Below are 16,821 nucleotides of genomic sequence, written 5' to 3'. Positions count from 1 at the left end.
GAGTCCTAGCTGATGCTATAAGCAGTTGTTACTCCTGTTAGTCTTGCAAAGGCAACACAGCTGTGGGAGAGGAAGCTAAATGCTAGTCTGGCTCACCCATCCATGGAATCTTTGTTCCAGCTGCAGGGCCTGTTCTCCATCCCTATGGTATCTAGGCATCTAGTTGATGATGAAGAAGCCAGCTTCTCTCTCAGATCCTAGGCTGAGTTTGCATGACTGGCAGTTAAAAAAATCCTTTCTTTGTACAAATTAAGCACATTTGTTCAGGACAGGCTAGCTCCCCAAATGTATTTAGGCTCCTAACTTCCATTGAAATAACTGGAAGATAGGAGCCTAAACACCTTTAAAGATCTGGATCTAGAGGCAGTAAACCTGGAACCAGCACCATGTTGCATTTTAGAGGCATTGTAAGCTACCTGGAACTTATCTCATCTACTTGGGAAGGGCAGAATTAAGCAAGCCTGGTGAAATGGGAGAGAATCTGGCAACGAGCGTCCTGCCGTAACTTTTTACAGCTCTGTCCAGTGTTTCAATGCTTGGTTTAAAGAATGCCAGTGGCCCTTTGTGGCGAACACACAAATGAACAACTTAGGAACATTCCAGCATGGCACACAAGTTTTAGGAACTAGCCCAAGATATGAAGGACTCTTCCATCCATGAGGTTATATAGAGTTTGATGCACACAGTTTATAACTGGCAAGTGGTAGTGGCCTTGATCTCCATGACATAGTATAGTGAAAACATTTCAATTATATCAAATCAATAATGGTGGATGAAGGCTGATCGGTCCAGACTGTTGAATCTGACATCTTACCTCTGGCAGTGACCTTCTGATGTTTCAGAAGAAGGCCAACATCAAGGGTGAGAATTCAGAAGACTGGTGTGGGGACAGACTAGCTGGAACAGAGATGCTACTAGCCAAACATTTTGATGATACCATGCAAGGCTGATTATTTCTCATTTGGTTGCAGAACAAAACCTGGAACGCCAAGTGTTGCAGACACAGTGCCGACGGCTGGAGGCCCAGCACTACAGTCTCAGTCTGACTGCAGAGCAGCTGTCACACAGCATGGCGGTGAGTAATGGACACCTCGACATGCTCCAGGGCATGGGGACAGGACACCTACTGGAACCCCTGTAGAGGCTGCCCTTGGGAACATGTAGGTGATGACGCGAGAACAAACACAGCACACGTAGTCATGTTGCTTACTACATGACTGGAAGGCGCTTAGACACCACAGTGATGAGTGTGGTATAAAAACCTACATGGAACAGAATGCTTCTCAGATGACTTAGTGCTCATTTGTATACAGCATCTTCAGGAATAAAACTGCACTAGCAAGTATCATGCAGACAGGATCACTGGAAGCAAGGGAAGGAGACCAAGCCAGAGTCTGTGCAGACCTATAAGTGACTTGTAGAATAGAACCGCTGCCCTGTGATTCTCTGTGCATGTTCAGTGTTGCCATCCCCACCCCTTTATCAGTAGGAATTCAGCATGTGCAGAGCAGTGGATTATTTAAATCCAGCAGTACAGGTTTTGCCATCTCTTTTAGTTTCCTGACTGCCTGGGCCCACTGAAAACTGGCTGCGGGGTTCCCCACCCCTGCACCACAGCAAAAAGACGGGGGCTGGCTCCAGACAAGGCTAGATGGCAGGGTCTCCTTTCTTAGGGCAAGAGCTATGAGGCAGTAAGATGATCAAATATACGAGCAGTATTGGGAAAAGAAATACAGATGCCACAAAGTTTGAGAAAAACCTTTGGTTCTTCGAATGCTGGTCCACATGCCGATTCCATACATGCGTGCCATGCGCTGGAGCTAGAGCTGGTTAGAGTAGTTTCCATCAACCCATGTATTCATCATTTGTTGGCCATGTGGTGCATCTGAGGTTTTATGAGCCCATGCGGGCTGACACTCCCTCAGTTCCCTCTTACCGCTGCCTGGCCAGAGTCAGAACACCTTTTCTTTTCATTTTTCGATCTGGGTAGTGCAAAAAAAAAAAAAAAAAGTTGTATATAGTTTCTCTTAATAGTAATTATAGTTAGTGTTCTTTGTATAATTGGCCTCACCGTCATTCTACCCATCTGAGACATCCTATCCGTCACGAGGGGCTGTGGGCTGTGCTCTGACAAACTGGATTTAGGAACTGCGCGTCGTGCACGAGATCCTTTTCAGTGAACGATGAACACCAATGCTGCCTTCATTGCCTCCGTGAGAGCTACATCCTCCCCCACTGCTCCATCTGCTGGTCCTTCCTGTTGCGAACCCATGAGGCCACAGAACTTAGATTACACAAGCAGTCCCTGCAGAATGCATCCACATGCACACTCGGAACTGGCACCAACGACCCCACCGGAGTGCCCAGTACCACCGTCACCAGCCAGGGGGCACCGACGGCACTGGTAAAAACCCATCGTGCTCATAAGCAGCATAGCCATGGGCACAAGGCGGGACCACCTCCAAGCGTAGAACTATTTCCTCACGCCATGAGAGGCCAGATGAGAAGTCGCATGCAGACCAGGCAGCTCCACCATCGAAGAAATCCAAAGTGGAGAGTAAGTCCAAGCATTATCGGGATTGACTGGAATCATCTTCTGCCTCAGCCACCAGGGTACTACTTGAACACCTGGCTCCGCCCACTCCACCTCCGTCTGATCTCTCACGCCTGGTACAATGTACGGTCCCAGGCACATCTGGCCGATAATCTCCCCTCACTCACGCCATCAGCAGAACTGCTTCTGCCCCCGGTGGTCCCTCCAACGCAGCACGGATCGCCTGGGATTATCACCAGCTACTTCTATACCAACGGTTGAGCCTACAACTTGGAACGTCATCACAGGTTCCACCTGCACTACCGGCTCCACCAGCCCCAATGGTACCACACTTCCTGGAGCAGCCTTCAAACTCAGAATGATCCTCGGAACCAGGTCCAGCATTTTTAGTGGGGTGCTCACAGAGTCCATAGCCACAACATCTTACCTACTTACCAGCATACATACTGTCCTTGCAGCAGTGGTTCCAATGCCCCACAGACCACAAGCGCAATCAGACCCACATGCCTGGCCCTGCAACTGGCGGGCCCTCACACATGACACTCCCTATCCACAACGCACCACCAGCAAGATTACCACCCATCAGTGGGCATTAGACATCATATACCACCGCATAGAGTTCCTCACCTTTCCCCCTCATCACCCTCCCCAGGGTACTCATGCAGCGCCATCACAAGACCTTCTCCAGAAAGAGGAACGCACCCTCTGCCAAAGAAGTGTCATAGAACGGGTCCCACGTCACTAATATGGCCGTTGCTTCCACTCCTCCATTTGAGTTCAACTGACAGCGCTCCGCGCCTTCCTCCTGCCTATAGCTGGCCAACCACTGCTCGATTCCTCTGTGGTCTCAACACCTTCCCGTTGGTCAGGAAACTTACTCCCCCCAGGGACCTTAATCTCATCCTTTCAACTCTCGCTAGACCCCCCTTTGAGCCCCTGGCCACTTGTTCCCTTACCCATCGACCCATGAAGGTGATCTTTTCGTGGCCATCACCACTGCCCAACAACGCAGCGAACTGGCAGTGATGACAGTAATGCCAAGCAGTGGAGAGACTGGGTAAAAGGAGTCACGCTCTGTGATGCACCAGGAGAGCCATTATGAGGTGTTGGGAAAAGAGGGCACAGCCTCAGCAGTGTTCTGCTATAGTGAGAAAGAGTGCGGATGAGGCTCAGAAAGTGCAGGTGTGCTGGAGCTAAAAGGCCAGAGCACACCGAATGTTGAGGGAATGTAGTGTGCACTCCCTGGTGGAGATGTGCAACTTAGGGGGGGTGGATGACTTCATTGAGATGGAACAGTGAGGCCACCTGAGGGAGAAACTTGAGATGGAGTAGGAGGGAGACATTGTCCCCATAGAACACAGTAAATGGTGGGTCCTCCCTCACTCCACAAGAGCACAAGCCACCACGTTGGCCCACCTTGCGGATGTCCCATTGCAGGACATTTGTGAACCAGCAACGTGATCTTCCATTCGCACGTTCACTGCTCACTCCACCAGAGCCCATGCAGCAGCAGCGGATGTGGCAGCTGGCTGTGCAGTCCTACCACTTCTTACTTCGGCAGAGCCCTCACGCCCACCTTCAAACTGAATACTGCTTGATGTGCTACACCATGTATGGCATCCACAGAGGAACCCGCCCTCAGAAGAATTACTTACTGTAACTGATGGGTCTTCAAGAGGCGTGGTCCTTAGCTGGATTCCAATCCCACCAGCCCATCCTCTCTGCTATGGGCTCAGCATCTGTTGGTAAGAGGGAACTGAGGGAGCGTCCACATGCGTGGTTTCCTAAGACCTTGGATACACCACATGGCCAACACACATGTGGGTCACCGGCGACTACTCTAACAGTTCCAGCTCCGATGCAGGCACACCCAGGTATGGAATCCAGATAGGGACCACAAAGAATCAGCTCTTCTGATTTTATCCAACTTTGCTATAAATTTCCACCTAACTCACCAAACCACCCAAAATGTTGACTTCAACAAACCCAGTGGCCTCCCCCTGCAAAACCAGAGCAAAGTATACCCCCTACATGCACACCCTAGGAGAGGCACTATCTGCACATAGAAGCATGTCAGTTTCCCCTTTTTAACTTTGTTTTTTTCCTAACCGCTTACAGGAACTAAGGAACCAGAAGCAGAAGATTGTCTCAGAAAGGGAGCGACTTCAGGCCGAACTAGATCACTTGAGAAAGTGCCTTGCGTTGCCTGCAATGCAGTGGTCTAGGGGTTATTTCAAGGGATATCCCAGGTGACGCTCCCTTGCACTAGGCTGAACATATAGTATAGAAATAATAATCTATTTTATTACCTTGAATATTTAATATTTTTCACTGGGAGGTTTGAAGCTAAAAAAAAATAAATGGAGAATGTGCCATGCATGGAGTAAAGGATTATGGGATCCAGAAAAAATACCCACCTCTATCTTGACTTCAATGCAACTGAATCTTTGTAATTCTGCAAGCAACCCACCCACCCACCTACGAAAGCTAGATTTTGTTTCATTTTAGTGAGGGGTTTTTTTTCTTCTTCCCCTCCACTTTAATTTTTTTTTAAATCTGATAAAGACTTCACCAACAACACTAATAGCCATCTCCCAGTAGAGGGGGTGCTGTTCACACACACACAGTCATTCTTTCGTTGCCATATTAGTCCAACTGCTGTACCATGGGGTTTGCCTGTTCTTCACTGGGAAGATGGTGTCTCTCACGTTCAGAGGAAGTTGGGTACACTTTTGAAAGCAAATGAACTGTGTATCTCTGATACAGAAAGCTGTGGTAGTGATCTGCAGAGTAACAAGCCCTGGAAAGAGCAAAACACAGCCTCAGAACATGAGCCTTTCTCTAAATCGACAGGCTTTCCACTGGACATGCACTTCGCTATAAAAAATAAAATGAATAAACAAACCGAAGGTACCTTTTTATTACTTGGGGTGCGGGTAGGGAGCAGAATGTACAGAATGATAACTCACACATACACCTAGAGAGAGACACAAATTACATACCCTAGTGAGTGAAATTTTCACAGAAATGCAAACGATTTTGCAATTTAAAAAAAAGTCAAAGGTGCTTCAGCCTTGTACTGTGTATATATTTTAAAAAGTTTTGTATGTTTTTATTACTTTAATTATTGTTATAAAGAGCTTGCCATTTTTAATATGTTTCTGCTTTTTTTTTTTTTTTTTTTTTTGGCAAAATAACTTGCTTTTAGTGTTTGTACTGCTGCTGGTCAGGACATGAAAAACATTGAAGTGTTTTAAAAGAATTTAAAAAAAAAAAAAAAAAAAAAAAAGCTTTCCACTGGGGCATGTGCTATCACTTCTGGTTTTTGCTTTGTGTAGCATCAGTTCCTGGTACGGAAAACTCTGTTACTAGAAAGCCAGGAATTAATTATTCCTTACCTCCCTCTGATTTTTTCTTCTTCCCTTCAATCACTTGGAAAGTTACATTACAAATATGACTAGCTGCTACTAAATGGGGGAGGGAGGGGAAAAGTCTGCATTGGGAACAAGAGTTCAGGAACTAAAGGAACTGTTTGTGTCTCTGATTAGCTTTGCTGCTGTCTTTCAGCACTCTGAAGAGGTGTAACGTAGAAAACATTTTAACGAGGAAATGTTTTCAGAACCCACAGGAGGCAAATCAGTGCAGTCTGAACTGAGCTTCCCTTGTTTACTCACATGAGAAACACCAGCAGTTATAGGGATGAGGAGAAAGTGAAAAATTTTCCCTGCTTGCCCTTCCTTTCTCTTCCAGTTATTCCTCTGAATAACATTTCTGTGACCTAGGAGGACCTCTTTTGCAAAGAGCTGGCTTGAAGTTTTCAGTTGGGTCATTCTTAACCTAGATGAGCTCTATTCCTGGTAAGCAGTCAAGGTCAGGTGCTGGCAAAATTCCATCTTTTCTGGGTAGCGTACAGGAACTCACTGTTTTTTAATATTAATGTCTTAGATGGGTGAGGGACCCTGTGGATAATAGGATTCTGCTTCCTACTACTTCCTAACAGCTGGCAGTAATATTGCATTAGCTATTTCCTCATATACCATTTGCTGTGCATGTTTGTCTGGAATATTTCATCTTAAAAGTAAGATGAAGTGGCACCAGGAGGAACAGCACTCAACAGGAGCTTCATTTTCCAGCTACAAAACTGGACAGGAAAGGCCATAGGCTGTACGTACCCCATTTCCCTATTCAACATCTTCTATAACTGTGCTGTAGCTGAGGGAGGGATGGGGAATAATTGATGAGGGCAAAAGGATCACAAACTTCTCGGATCAAAATCTACATACTAGTTGTTTTGTCTCTAGGATTGGTTGAAGATGTCTCCTTCACACACACCCCCACCCCCAAATTCACCCACCTCATTCAACAGATGATTTTGGAAGAGGGAGAAAGACAGCCAGCGCTGCTTGTTCTGTTCTGTCAGAACAGTAAGCATTTGGACTGGAAAAACATCCCCTAGGAATCACAACACCCTCTAGACAAGGTTGACAGCATTGGTTCTCCCTGTTATTTGCTTTAGGTTTCTAACAGCTGACACTTAAAAGGCAAGCAACTTAGTCCAGTGCTGGCCTTCAGAAGAAATGTCCACTCTGCCCCACTAAACCTGAGGCAGGGCAAGGGTTAGCATATTGCATTCCTAGAAGATGTTGCACCCACCTGTTTGCAGATGGCAGAGGCAGGTACTCCACGCTCTTGTGTAGCTGATGAGGAGCTAGATGGAGTGAAACAATGACTATGATGTCAGAACAGGGAAAAGCAAAATCCATGCGCCACTCTAAGTAATGGCAGTCCGTTGGTAGATGCTGCAAGTAGAGGCTATGACTTCCTCTTTCCCTTTAGCCATAGCTCCCACAAACACCTAATCGCAACCCTGCTACAGTTTCCACATCGTTAGAATCTGAAGGCTCCCCCCCACCTCCCCCCAGGAGTACCAAGACAATCAGATTACATAAATCTAAGCCTTTAACACAGCATGAACAATAAATAAGGAACAGACCAGAAAGGAAAGCTGAACCTAATACCCATTTTAAGCCATGCAATTTGACATTTCCCCCCACCCACCCTTTCTCATTGGTATTTAGGGCAATGCAAACAGCCAACCTCCAGCCTATATTCAGACCATGCCTTTCTGCAAATGGAAGAAAATAAAGCAGTCATTGACTAATTTCAATTTAGCTTTACCCAAAAAGCTGAACTGATGAATTGTATGACTGCTCATGTGGGATTCTTCTTTTCTGCTGGGCTGACACTGTCTATTTCCTATCTGGGAGACTGAAGAGCAGACAAAACTACATCAGAATATACAATAGAAAGCACAGCAAATACAGCACAATTGGCTTCAGAGCTGATTTATGTGACTCTGGTTTCACAATATTTACAAGGACCATGACCAGCAATGGCTTCACAGCAATAGGCCTGCAGTTTTCTTTTCACTCACGAGGGCAGAGACTTTTTTTAAAATGCAATTATGGGCAGGCAAGTGACTAGAACACTGTGGTTTTAAATATTTACTCTTTGTTAAGGCTTTTGATATCAGATTGGCATATTTTTACAATTTAAAGTGAGCCCATTCTTAATTCCAAAGCAAGTTACTGCTAACATGAAACTAAAGCCATAGCTGGTCTGCTTCAGATATTGTCAGCAATCCTAGAGTCTAGAATCAGAATTTAGTTGACAATGCTGCTGCTGACGTAGACTAGAATTTAGCTTCTGCTGATCAGTCATGTAAACGCTACACCACTGACGACAGAAAAAATAGCCATGGTTATTAGTAGATGAGGCAGCTCTGACTCAGTATATAGCAACCAGCAGCATAATGCCATTTTTAGAGTCACATTTCAAATCATAATTGCATTTTCAATATGGGGGGGGCTTTTTGAAATGAGCAGGGCGCAGTTTAAAGAAAGGCGGTTACCACTGCTTTGTGTTTAAGGTATGATGTATGTGCAAAAAGAATGGTTTTAAATTAAAAAGGTACAAGCATTCCCACTTAAACGTTTAAGAAGCAAAATGCACTCATAGCGGACAGCTTTGTTTCTTTAAGCCAGATTGCACAGTAAGCCTTTGGCGTACTTGCTGCCACTTCACAGCCCTCATGATAATTTTAACACAGGAAAAATACACTTTATGCTTAAATCACTGTTTCCTCTCCCAGCCCATGAGAAAAAAGTTCATTGTCAGGGTATCCATCAACTTCAGTGCCCTTCAGCGTGGGAATTCCCCAGCACACCTGTCTGAAACATGTAACTTTGCTTAGCAACAATTCCTGTACTTGAGACTGTTGATTCTTCCCTTCTCCCCCCAATAAAGGCAGGAGCTAATCAGCAACTTCTTGACCCAGTGCTTACAAATTCTCAGTACTACTCCCCTCACTCTCTCTTGCCCCAAGGGTCATGTTGACTGGTTGTGTTTATTTGTATGTACCCTGTGCAGAATTGCTAGAGCAGTAAAACCAGAGCATGGGAGGGAGAGAAAGGGGGAAGGACGCCCCAGGCCTGCTGGGGGCAGTTTAGATGCTGTGAAAGAAAAATTAAACCTGTTCTAAGTGTACTTGTTTGAATTAATTGTAATGTAATATATTATTTGTTGAATGTAGTAATTAGGTATTTATGAATATATTGCTGTAATTTCTGACAACATCCAAAAAATAAAATTGTCCTAAATCATGGCAAAGGATTGTTTTTCCCTCCCACTAGTGGATGGAAAAGTTACACTGATCTAGGGTGAAAGACAACGTGCAGTGCACTACCATTATTTACACGATTCCTGCAAAAAGGCAGTGTGTGCTTGACAGCACATCATGGCACCTAGCCAGCACCCAGCTCCGCTTGCAGGTCAGGTGCAACAAGTTGTTTAAATATAGGGGTGAAGCATTTGGGCAGTTTACACATAGGTTAAGTAATTCGTTATTTCAGAAGGTTCACATCAGTCTGGAATAGCCTACCTCATACGTTACACCATCAGATACATAGACCACGTCACTCACAACCACCACCACATCATAGGATACATACACGTTAACCAGGGACTACGTAGGAGACCGTGGGATATCAAAAACAGCGTAGGGGAAGTTTAAAAGGAAGCAGGTGGTGAGAGATATTTGGAAGATCGTTCAGTCATTTGAGAGTAAGGGTAGTAGGGAAATGTTTGCCTGCACACCTGGGAAGGTCATGGTTATTAAATACTGCTGCCAAATGAGAACTATGGACAAGAGCCTTGAGTGAAGGGCAGTCCATGTACACATTCAGCTACACTTGATTGCTTCTGATGAGATGTAATTGCTATAACGGAGCCTATAGCAGACAGTAAGGCCACTTATAGATGCCAAGATAGACAAGGACCCTAACTTTAGCTGCAGAGAGCATTAGAAGAGGCGTTTTCACATAATACCATCCTGATCTTCACAGTTAGTGTGTGTTAAAACAAAAGGAGTATCTTATTCTTCTGACACAGACAGTTCATTCCTCTTCGTGTGTGATATTTTTCTTTAAACAAATAGTAACATCAGTCAAAAGATCAAATGCATGTCACAATATGTCTTCCAGCCACAATGAGCATTTCTTTCTGCACCTCCAACTAATTCTTGGACCCACTTCTGAGTCTCCCAAATAGCCAACAGATAGCAGCATGGCCAGGCTTCTCCCTTTACTACTGTCTATATAGCACCTACTACAGCAACTGGCAAGCTGTCAGAGATTAGATTCAGTGCAGTGGGGGTTAAAATGTATCATAATCTTTTGATTTCAAACTATAAAATGGCCCCTCCTGTGCTCAGGACCCTGTGGTATGAACTCCCCCTAATATTCTCGCTATTGCAGAGATTATGTTTATGATGACATTCATATTCAGGCAAACCAACAAAGTTATTTATTTTTCTTAGTGTACATGAGAGAGAAATGCTGTGGGCAAGCCACCCCTGCCACAGGTGCATCCAACCAGGAGATCTCAGTGGCCTGCTAGAAGCAGTACCTGAACCAAATGTGGTAGTGCATGTTCTCTTTAAAGCTCTACCCTCCCACTGGGGGAGAAATACAAAGGTACAAGATTACTCAGAGCGAGAACAGTGCATTTAAATGGTCTTGCAAGCCTGCCCCCTGAGCTCATCTGTCAACTATGCTCAGAGATGAATATACCGTTGTAAGTGATGGCCGAGTGGAAGAACCAGCCCCTACATCATGCAGTAGAGTTGGGTTAAAATCCACATATCATGCCATAGCCCAGGGAAGCCAGAGGACTGCTGTGCATCCAGCTGTTTAAAACAGTCTAATCTTCCTTAGCCAGGCAGTAGGGCCTCCTGGGTGTTAGATAGCCCAGGGAAAGGAGAAGAAGCAAGACACTAAACTGAGAGCATATTTATTGCTGCTACATACAATTTAAGTCAGATATAAAAAACCCAACCAATAAGGCATGAAGGGGTTAACAAGAAAAACCTCTCAACAGCATCCAACTGCTGCAGCGGATTCATCTCAAAGACAGCTGCACCGGGTCTTGGAGAGTTCTGCCAGGCAGAATCATTTGTTTTGCCAAGGATGCTCAGTGTAGAGCAGAAGCTGTTCACGATAGCTGCTCAGCAGGAAATGCCCTCTGTGCCATCAGCACCCCCCAACGGATTAATAGTCAGCCACAAGGCTGCCTTCTTTCTATTGCCTGCAAACTGAGGGGAACTGCAGCCTTCACACAAACACCACAGAGAACCAAGTTATATACAATTGACAGGAAAGGTATGAGATTTCCATGTTTTCAGCAGAGATCTGGACAGGGCATTTGAGGCATGAAAACAGCATAAGGCAAGTTGCACTAGGACTCGTTAATGGTGTCCAGGGGGCAGAGCCCTCCTATTGTTATTGTACCATCCCAGGAGGGTTTTAGGCTGTGTCAGAAGGCATCTTAGAAATCCTGGGACTGGGCACTCTCACCGGGCTGAAGGTTTGTGCGTAGCTTGTACATGTGATCTAAGGCTTGAGTAAGAAAAGTCCCAGTGGTGTTGATCTCCATCAAGGTCAGATTATCCAGCTAAAAGACAAGGAGGGCGACATTACAGCAGTCTTTGGGGACGCAGCATTACAATCTGCCACAAAAGCAAAAGGAAGGCCAGTCTATGACAAGGAACTTTGGAAGAAGCATTTCGAACAGCATAATACATGCGGAGCTGCAACCAGCCCATAAGAAAGGTTTAAAAAAATCCACATGGGTATAGTTCTCAATAGACAGGTAACCGAACCACAGAAAGAAAGCCACAATTGGCACTTTCACTAGCAGTTTTAATCATCCACAAGCCATGTGATCACACAGCATCTTGAATATTCCCAGCACAAAGCTAGCAGACTTATCAGCACACCCCACGTTTCCCTTTACCATACCTTGGCATGGGCCTCCTGCTGTTTGACAAAGCTGTCTGCAGATAGCCGCAGCTTAGCTATCCGCGTATCCCAGGTATCCTTAACCAGTGTTCGGATCTCATCTGCTTTCGGGATGTTATCTGTGGCACTGGAAGAGGATGTGGTAAGTCAGAACAGGCTGCAAGGGACTAATAGTTAAGTCTCTGGCACAAGTAGCGTTGGCAGCTTCTCAAATCTCTGAAGCATGAACAGACTAGTTTGCTTTACACAAAGAGGGAAAACTGAAATCCAGGCTGCTGCTGCTTCTGCTGCTGCTGGGGTTTTCTGGATACCTTTATTTACCCAGAAAAGCTCAGTTTTCAATACAATCCTTCTGCTCTTTAATCGTCCTGCTAGTCTGGAATACCAGGAGGTCCAATAACCTGGCTAAAGTCACACATTGAACAGCGACTCAATGGCTCAACTGTGATTCGAGCTCAAGTTCAGCCCAGTACTATTAATTCTCAATCACATAACGTTCAGTTGAAAGGACCAAACAGGTTGTGCCACATAACATCCTCCTGGGTAGACAATTCAATACTTCCACAAGAACCTCAAAAGATCAGATCAATTCTCCTGGACAAAAGCGTCATAATTATACTAGTGTAAGGAAAGGGCCTGCATGCTAAGAGGTTGAAAGCTTCAGAAGAAAAAGCTAGGGCTTCAAATGGCAAGCCCTCTGTATCCAAGAACTTCAAGTCAGAAAGGTGTGCGCTTAGAAAAAAATACTAGCCAGCAAGCCCATTTTATTGTAGTGAAATTTCTTAGCAGACATGATAATTCAGAGTCAGGACATCCCCAATCCCTGCTCTACAGGTTGAGAAGGGAAGAATTGCCTATCTCCAGAGGGAGCCTAACAGCAGCAGAGGGGGAAGAAATCTGGAAGGATTATGCTGCTTGATTTCTCAGGGTGCTTAAGAGAACTGCCTCTGTATAAATGAAGGTAAAATTTGCTATACACATCCAGGACCACTACACTTAGTTACTGCTGTATGCAGCATTGGAATCCAGTTATCACACCAAAGAACAAGTGAAACCAAGTTAATAAATACAAAGCCCACCACTAGATAAGTGCCCTAGCAAAATTTTAATGTACTCTGGGATAAGCCTCCTGTTAACACTTTCCTAAAGGCTTCCAAAGCTAAACCCAATAAAATCCTAAAAGCTTTTCTATGTCACGACTCACAATCCTGAGCATTTACCCAATTCAAACCCCACTGGGAAGGGAGGATAGTGCTTTTGACTGGTTACAGTAGGAGACCTACTTACTAGTTTAACAGTAGCTTGGTTAGTTCCATGTAGTAGGGACTGGGCATTGGAGTGAAAGTGGCCTCCTTGCGTTCCTGATCCCGGATTTCCTCCAGTTTTTCTGAAACACAATTCGGAAGAGTCATACTTTGCCAGATGCTTCAATGCTCTGGAGTCAGGTCCTCCTAGCAGAAGCTGCACCCCTCAACCAACCTGGTAGGATGAACTATCCACTCAGTATTTACATCAGGTAGAATCAGCACTTAGGTGGAGACAGCTCCTGTTGCAGGAGAAACAATTCTAATGCCCATAGGTTGCTCTGATCTCATGTCTAGGAACAACACTGACACAGTGGACCTCAACTCACAGGAGAGAAAGGGACACCCACCAACCCAGGAATGTGATGACAGGAGCTGAGGAGCAACAGTCAATCCTACGTGGCTAGAAGAATGGATCACCATCACCACTAGGGACATGACAGAAGGAGTCACATGCCTGGAGAGGGGACTCCTCCAAAAAAGGAACCTTTCTGCCAAGTACCTTTTTGGCTCACTGATTTGCACCCTCTTGAATGAGGAAAATGTGGAAGAGGGAGAATGTTTAGAGACAAGCCTCTTCACTCTTCCTGAGATTCTATCATTAAGTACTTCCCACTTTTAACTACACATTTTCCCCACGATGGCAGAAAGGAGAGAGCTAGGATTCTTACTAATAATGTATTTCACATAGTGTATGATGCTGGCTGGATTAGGGGGACCATTTACGATATTATTTAACATCAATATTTCATAATTACAATAATTTATATGGGATGCCATGTCAGGTACCGCTAGAAAGGTTATAATTTGCTATGTATGATGATACTGTTTATATGTATGTGTCATATTTGTATTGAAAGTTACAGATATGCTTGATATATCTGTATTTTAACTTGTGCTGTGTTTCTGGGCGACACCCCAGACAGGATGGCTGCAGCACTAGCCTGCTTAATGGCCCATTAAGGAAACTCACGGGTACAATGGGCCCAGAGGGAGAAGCCAAGGATATACCTGAATAGACACCAGGACTTACTCATGTGACCCTGGACTCCATCTTATTTCCGTAAATTTCCACAAGCAGCATGGCAAAGGCCAAGGGATATAAAAGACACAGTAGCTGCACCCCACACCACAGCCATTTAGTCTTCAAGTCAGTCAGTTTTCATCTACCTCTGGATCAACTCAACTGGATCAACTGAAGCTGTGAAACAAAGGACTGAGACCCATCCAGGTACTGGATGTACACCAGAGGAACTATACAAGCCTGCAAACTCCACAGTTCTACTGGAAACCTGATGTATATGGACTTTCAAATCATTTGTATGTATCTGATTGCTTTAACATCTCTTATAGTTTGTTTCTTTCTTTTTATAATAAACCTTTAGTTTTAGTTACTAAAGGATTGGCTGGCAGTGTGGTATTTTGGTAAGATCCAAATTTATGATTTGGTAATATAGTTGACCCTTTGGGGTCAGGAGAACCTTTTTGGTAAAGAGCATAGAGTTTTAAATAACTGGACCTAGTGGCTGATTGGGAGCCAGAGACTGAAATGCAGTAAAGGGGGCTGTGTATATTTTGTTTTAGCTTCTTGATAACCAGTGTGGAGAATCAGAAGCACTGTTTGTGGCTGGTTGGGAAGTCTGACTTCAGTGTCACCCGCCAGTGTTGGGAGAATCTGCTCTCCTTTTGCAGCCTGCCCTGATCTTGGCATTTTCAGATGGTGTACCCTAGGTACGGATGGGTCACATGGTGGTAAAAACTTCCATTCCTGACTGCCCTCAAAGGACACTACATCATGGAATAAAGAAGAATGAGCAGATTAGAACTTCTGTATGCTCTCCAAAGACACTCTCTCACCTAGAGATACAGCTAGAAAAGAAGAGGCGCAAATCGCAATACTTCACATTTTATAGAACCCTTCATCCAAGGACATCAAATCTCTTTACAAACCAATCTCACCACTGAAGTAGGCAAGTATGACTCATTTTATAAGTGGCCAAATAAGGCAGAGAACACTGAAGTGGTCAGCTGAAAATCACACAAAAAGCGGTGGCAGAGCTGGGATGCAGTATTTTAAACCAATTTATGTATAAGAATAAGAATCCATTCTAACTACACAGATTAAAAATTACAATAGGCTACTGTTCTCCTTACCAGCATCCATCCATTCAGGAGGTATTAGTCGACACTTCTGTCTCTGTTTTAGGTTAATAGCCAGCCAAAGAGGCACTTCCACCGGCAATCCAGGGTTAAAGGGACCCAAATCCCCCTGGAAAATGAAATTCAGTATGAAAATAAGTAGATGGAACAGGGCATGGAAAATTGAGACACCTCTCTGCAAAAACTAGTTTTCCATCATCAGCTTCACACAATTCCCTGTGGATTTAGGGAAGCCACCCCACACCAACCTAAAATCACCCCTTCTCTCGGTCCTAGATCCCAGCACAGTTCTCCTTCCTTCCTTCCTTCCTTCCCTCAACAGTCACGACTTACGTCTCAGTGGCACTTTCTACCCGAAAAGGTTTTATACGCTGCACATGGAAATGACTTCTTCCACACCTGAACTGCAGCCCCCTCGGAATACAGCAGGTGTTTTAGCAGCAGCCAAGTTACTTCAGGACAGGAAGTGCAGGTGATTCTCGCAGCCACTGAGGATGCAGGGGGATCGGGCAACCTGGGCTAACCGGCAGGTGGCCCAGAGCCAGGGGGTGAAGGGGGCTACGTCTAACCGTCGTGAGGGGGCATTTTGCCGTCGCCCCGCTCGGGGCTTTGCGCTCGCTGTGGATTTTACCGGCAGGCCAGGCCCCGCGGTGACGGGCGCAGGACAGAGCCCTGGGGCAGCGACACCTGGGCGGTTTATCGGATGACAGCAGCGCCTGGGATTGGGATTGGGACTAGGACTAGGCCGCTACCCCCCCTCACCTCCGAGCCCCCCCCCATCGCCACGGCCCCTCCGGCCCAGCTCCCCGCAGGCCCTGTCCTCGCCGGCTGCCTCCGTCAGGGCCTCGCCCCCCGCGGCTCCCTCTTTCCCCCCCTCACAAGCGCGCCAGTCCCGCCCGCCCCTCAGCGCTCGCGCCCCTCCCCCGCCACGGCCCGGCCCGGCGCCGCACCCCGATGAGGTAGATCCGGTCCAGGCTGAAGTTGGGGATGACGGTGACCAGCTCCTTCTCGGCCAGGAACTCGGCCTCGGCGGGGTCCATGGCCCTGAGGGGAGGAAGGAGGCCGCCGACAGCCCGCCACGGCGCGGACGGAAACGATGCCCACGCGCGCGCGCCAACCCCTACGGCCTTTGCCATTGGCTGGAAGGGAGGGAAACCCCGCCCCCGCAATGTAGCCCCGCCCGTCCGCCCGCCGCTGCCTCGTCTCTTAGCAGCGCGAGAGAGGCGGTGGCTGCGCTTCGCCCGTCTCAAATTAGGGGCGGGGCTCTGATTGGCTTTAGTCGCCTACCCCCGTGCGGCGTGATTGGCTGAGCGGCTTTGAATGCTTTTCCAGCCAATCAGAACGCTCTTCAGCAGGGCCCTCCTCGGGCTGGGCGGGAGAACAGCCCCTTTGAGGGAGGAACGTTCCCCACCAATCAGCGACGCCCGCGGGAGGCCGCTCCCCCCCC

The 16,821-nt window shown here is 46.3% G+C and overlaps 2 protein-coding genes and 1 long non-coding RNA gene across 4 annotated transcripts in view; 1 reads left to right on the top strand and 2 right to left on the bottom strand.

The window, feature by feature from the left end:
* GSE1 (Gse1 coiled-coil protein) overlaps positions 1 to 5,708 on the top strand; it is a 280,307-nt gene extending 274,599 nt beyond the window's left edge. The window contains exons 16-17 of the mRNA XM_067540204.1: positions 972 to 1,075; positions 4,673 to 5,708. Coding sequence (XP_067396305.1) covers positions 972 to 1,075; positions 4,673 to 4,807 — 239 coding nt within the window. The 3' untranslated portion in view covers positions 4,808 to 5,708. The remainder of the gene's footprint in view (positions 1 to 971; positions 1,076 to 4,672) is intronic.
* LOC137147816 (uncharacterized) lies at positions 5,219 to 7,482 on the bottom strand. Its single transcript, XR_010918358.1, has 3 exons — positions 7,208 to 7,482; positions 5,469 to 5,531; positions 5,219 to 5,354 (listed from the first exon to the last, which is right to left on the bottom strand). It is a non-coding gene; the product is annotated as an uncharacterized lncRNA (long non-coding RNA).
* A 3,404-nt stretch (positions 7,483 to 10,886) lies between these two features.
* On the bottom strand, positions 10,887 to 16,613 carry GINS2 (GINS complex subunit 2). 2 transcript variants are annotated; one of them, XM_067540205.1, is made up of 5 exons: positions 16,325 to 16,593; positions 15,369 to 15,483; positions 13,198 to 13,297; positions 11,911 to 12,037; positions 10,887 to 11,563 (listed from the first exon to the last, which is right to left on the bottom strand). In XM_067540205.1, exons 1-5 carry the CDS (start codon positions 16,508 to 16,510, stop codon positions 11,438 to 11,440), a joined length of 654 nt encoding a protein of 217 aa, XP_067396306.1. In that variant the 5' UTR covers positions 16,511 to 16,593; the 3' UTR covers positions 10,887 to 11,437. The 2 variants fall into 2 exon arrangements, with proteins under 2 accessions (XP_067396306.1, XP_067396307.1); XM_067540206.1 differs by having other exon boundaries at positions 11,483 to 11,618; positions 16,325 to 16,613.
* Between the last annotated feature and the right edge of the window lie 208 nt (positions 16,614 to 16,821).

This window comes from Emydura macquarii, unplaced genomic scaffold, assembly GCF_026122565.2.
Source record: "Emydura macquarii macquarii isolate MOO-44397 ecotype Brisbane River unplaced genomic scaffold, CSIRO-AGI_Emac_v2 contig_561, whole genome shotgun sequence".
NCBI lineage: Eukaryota > Metazoa > Chordata > Testudines > Chelidae > Emydura > Emydura macquarii.
The sequence above is the reverse complement of the archived record's forward strand: the minus strand, read 5'-3'. Positions and strand labels throughout refer to the sequence as shown.

Bases quoted from the DNA above. Each gene is read 5' to 3' on its own strand.
- GINS2 (XM_067540205.1), bottom strand. From the start codon at position 16,510: ATGGCAAAGGCCGTAGGGGTTGGCGCGCGCGCGTGGGCATCGTTTCCG. The intron at 15,484-16,324 runs GTGCGGCGCCGG...TTCATTTTCCAG, and splicing joins ACCGGATCTACCTCATCGGG to GGGGATTTGGGTCCCTTTAA. The intron at 13,298-15,368 runs GTAAGGAGAACA...ATTGTGTTTCAG, and splicing joins TCCTGAATGGATGGATGCTG to AAAAACTGGAGGAAATCCGG.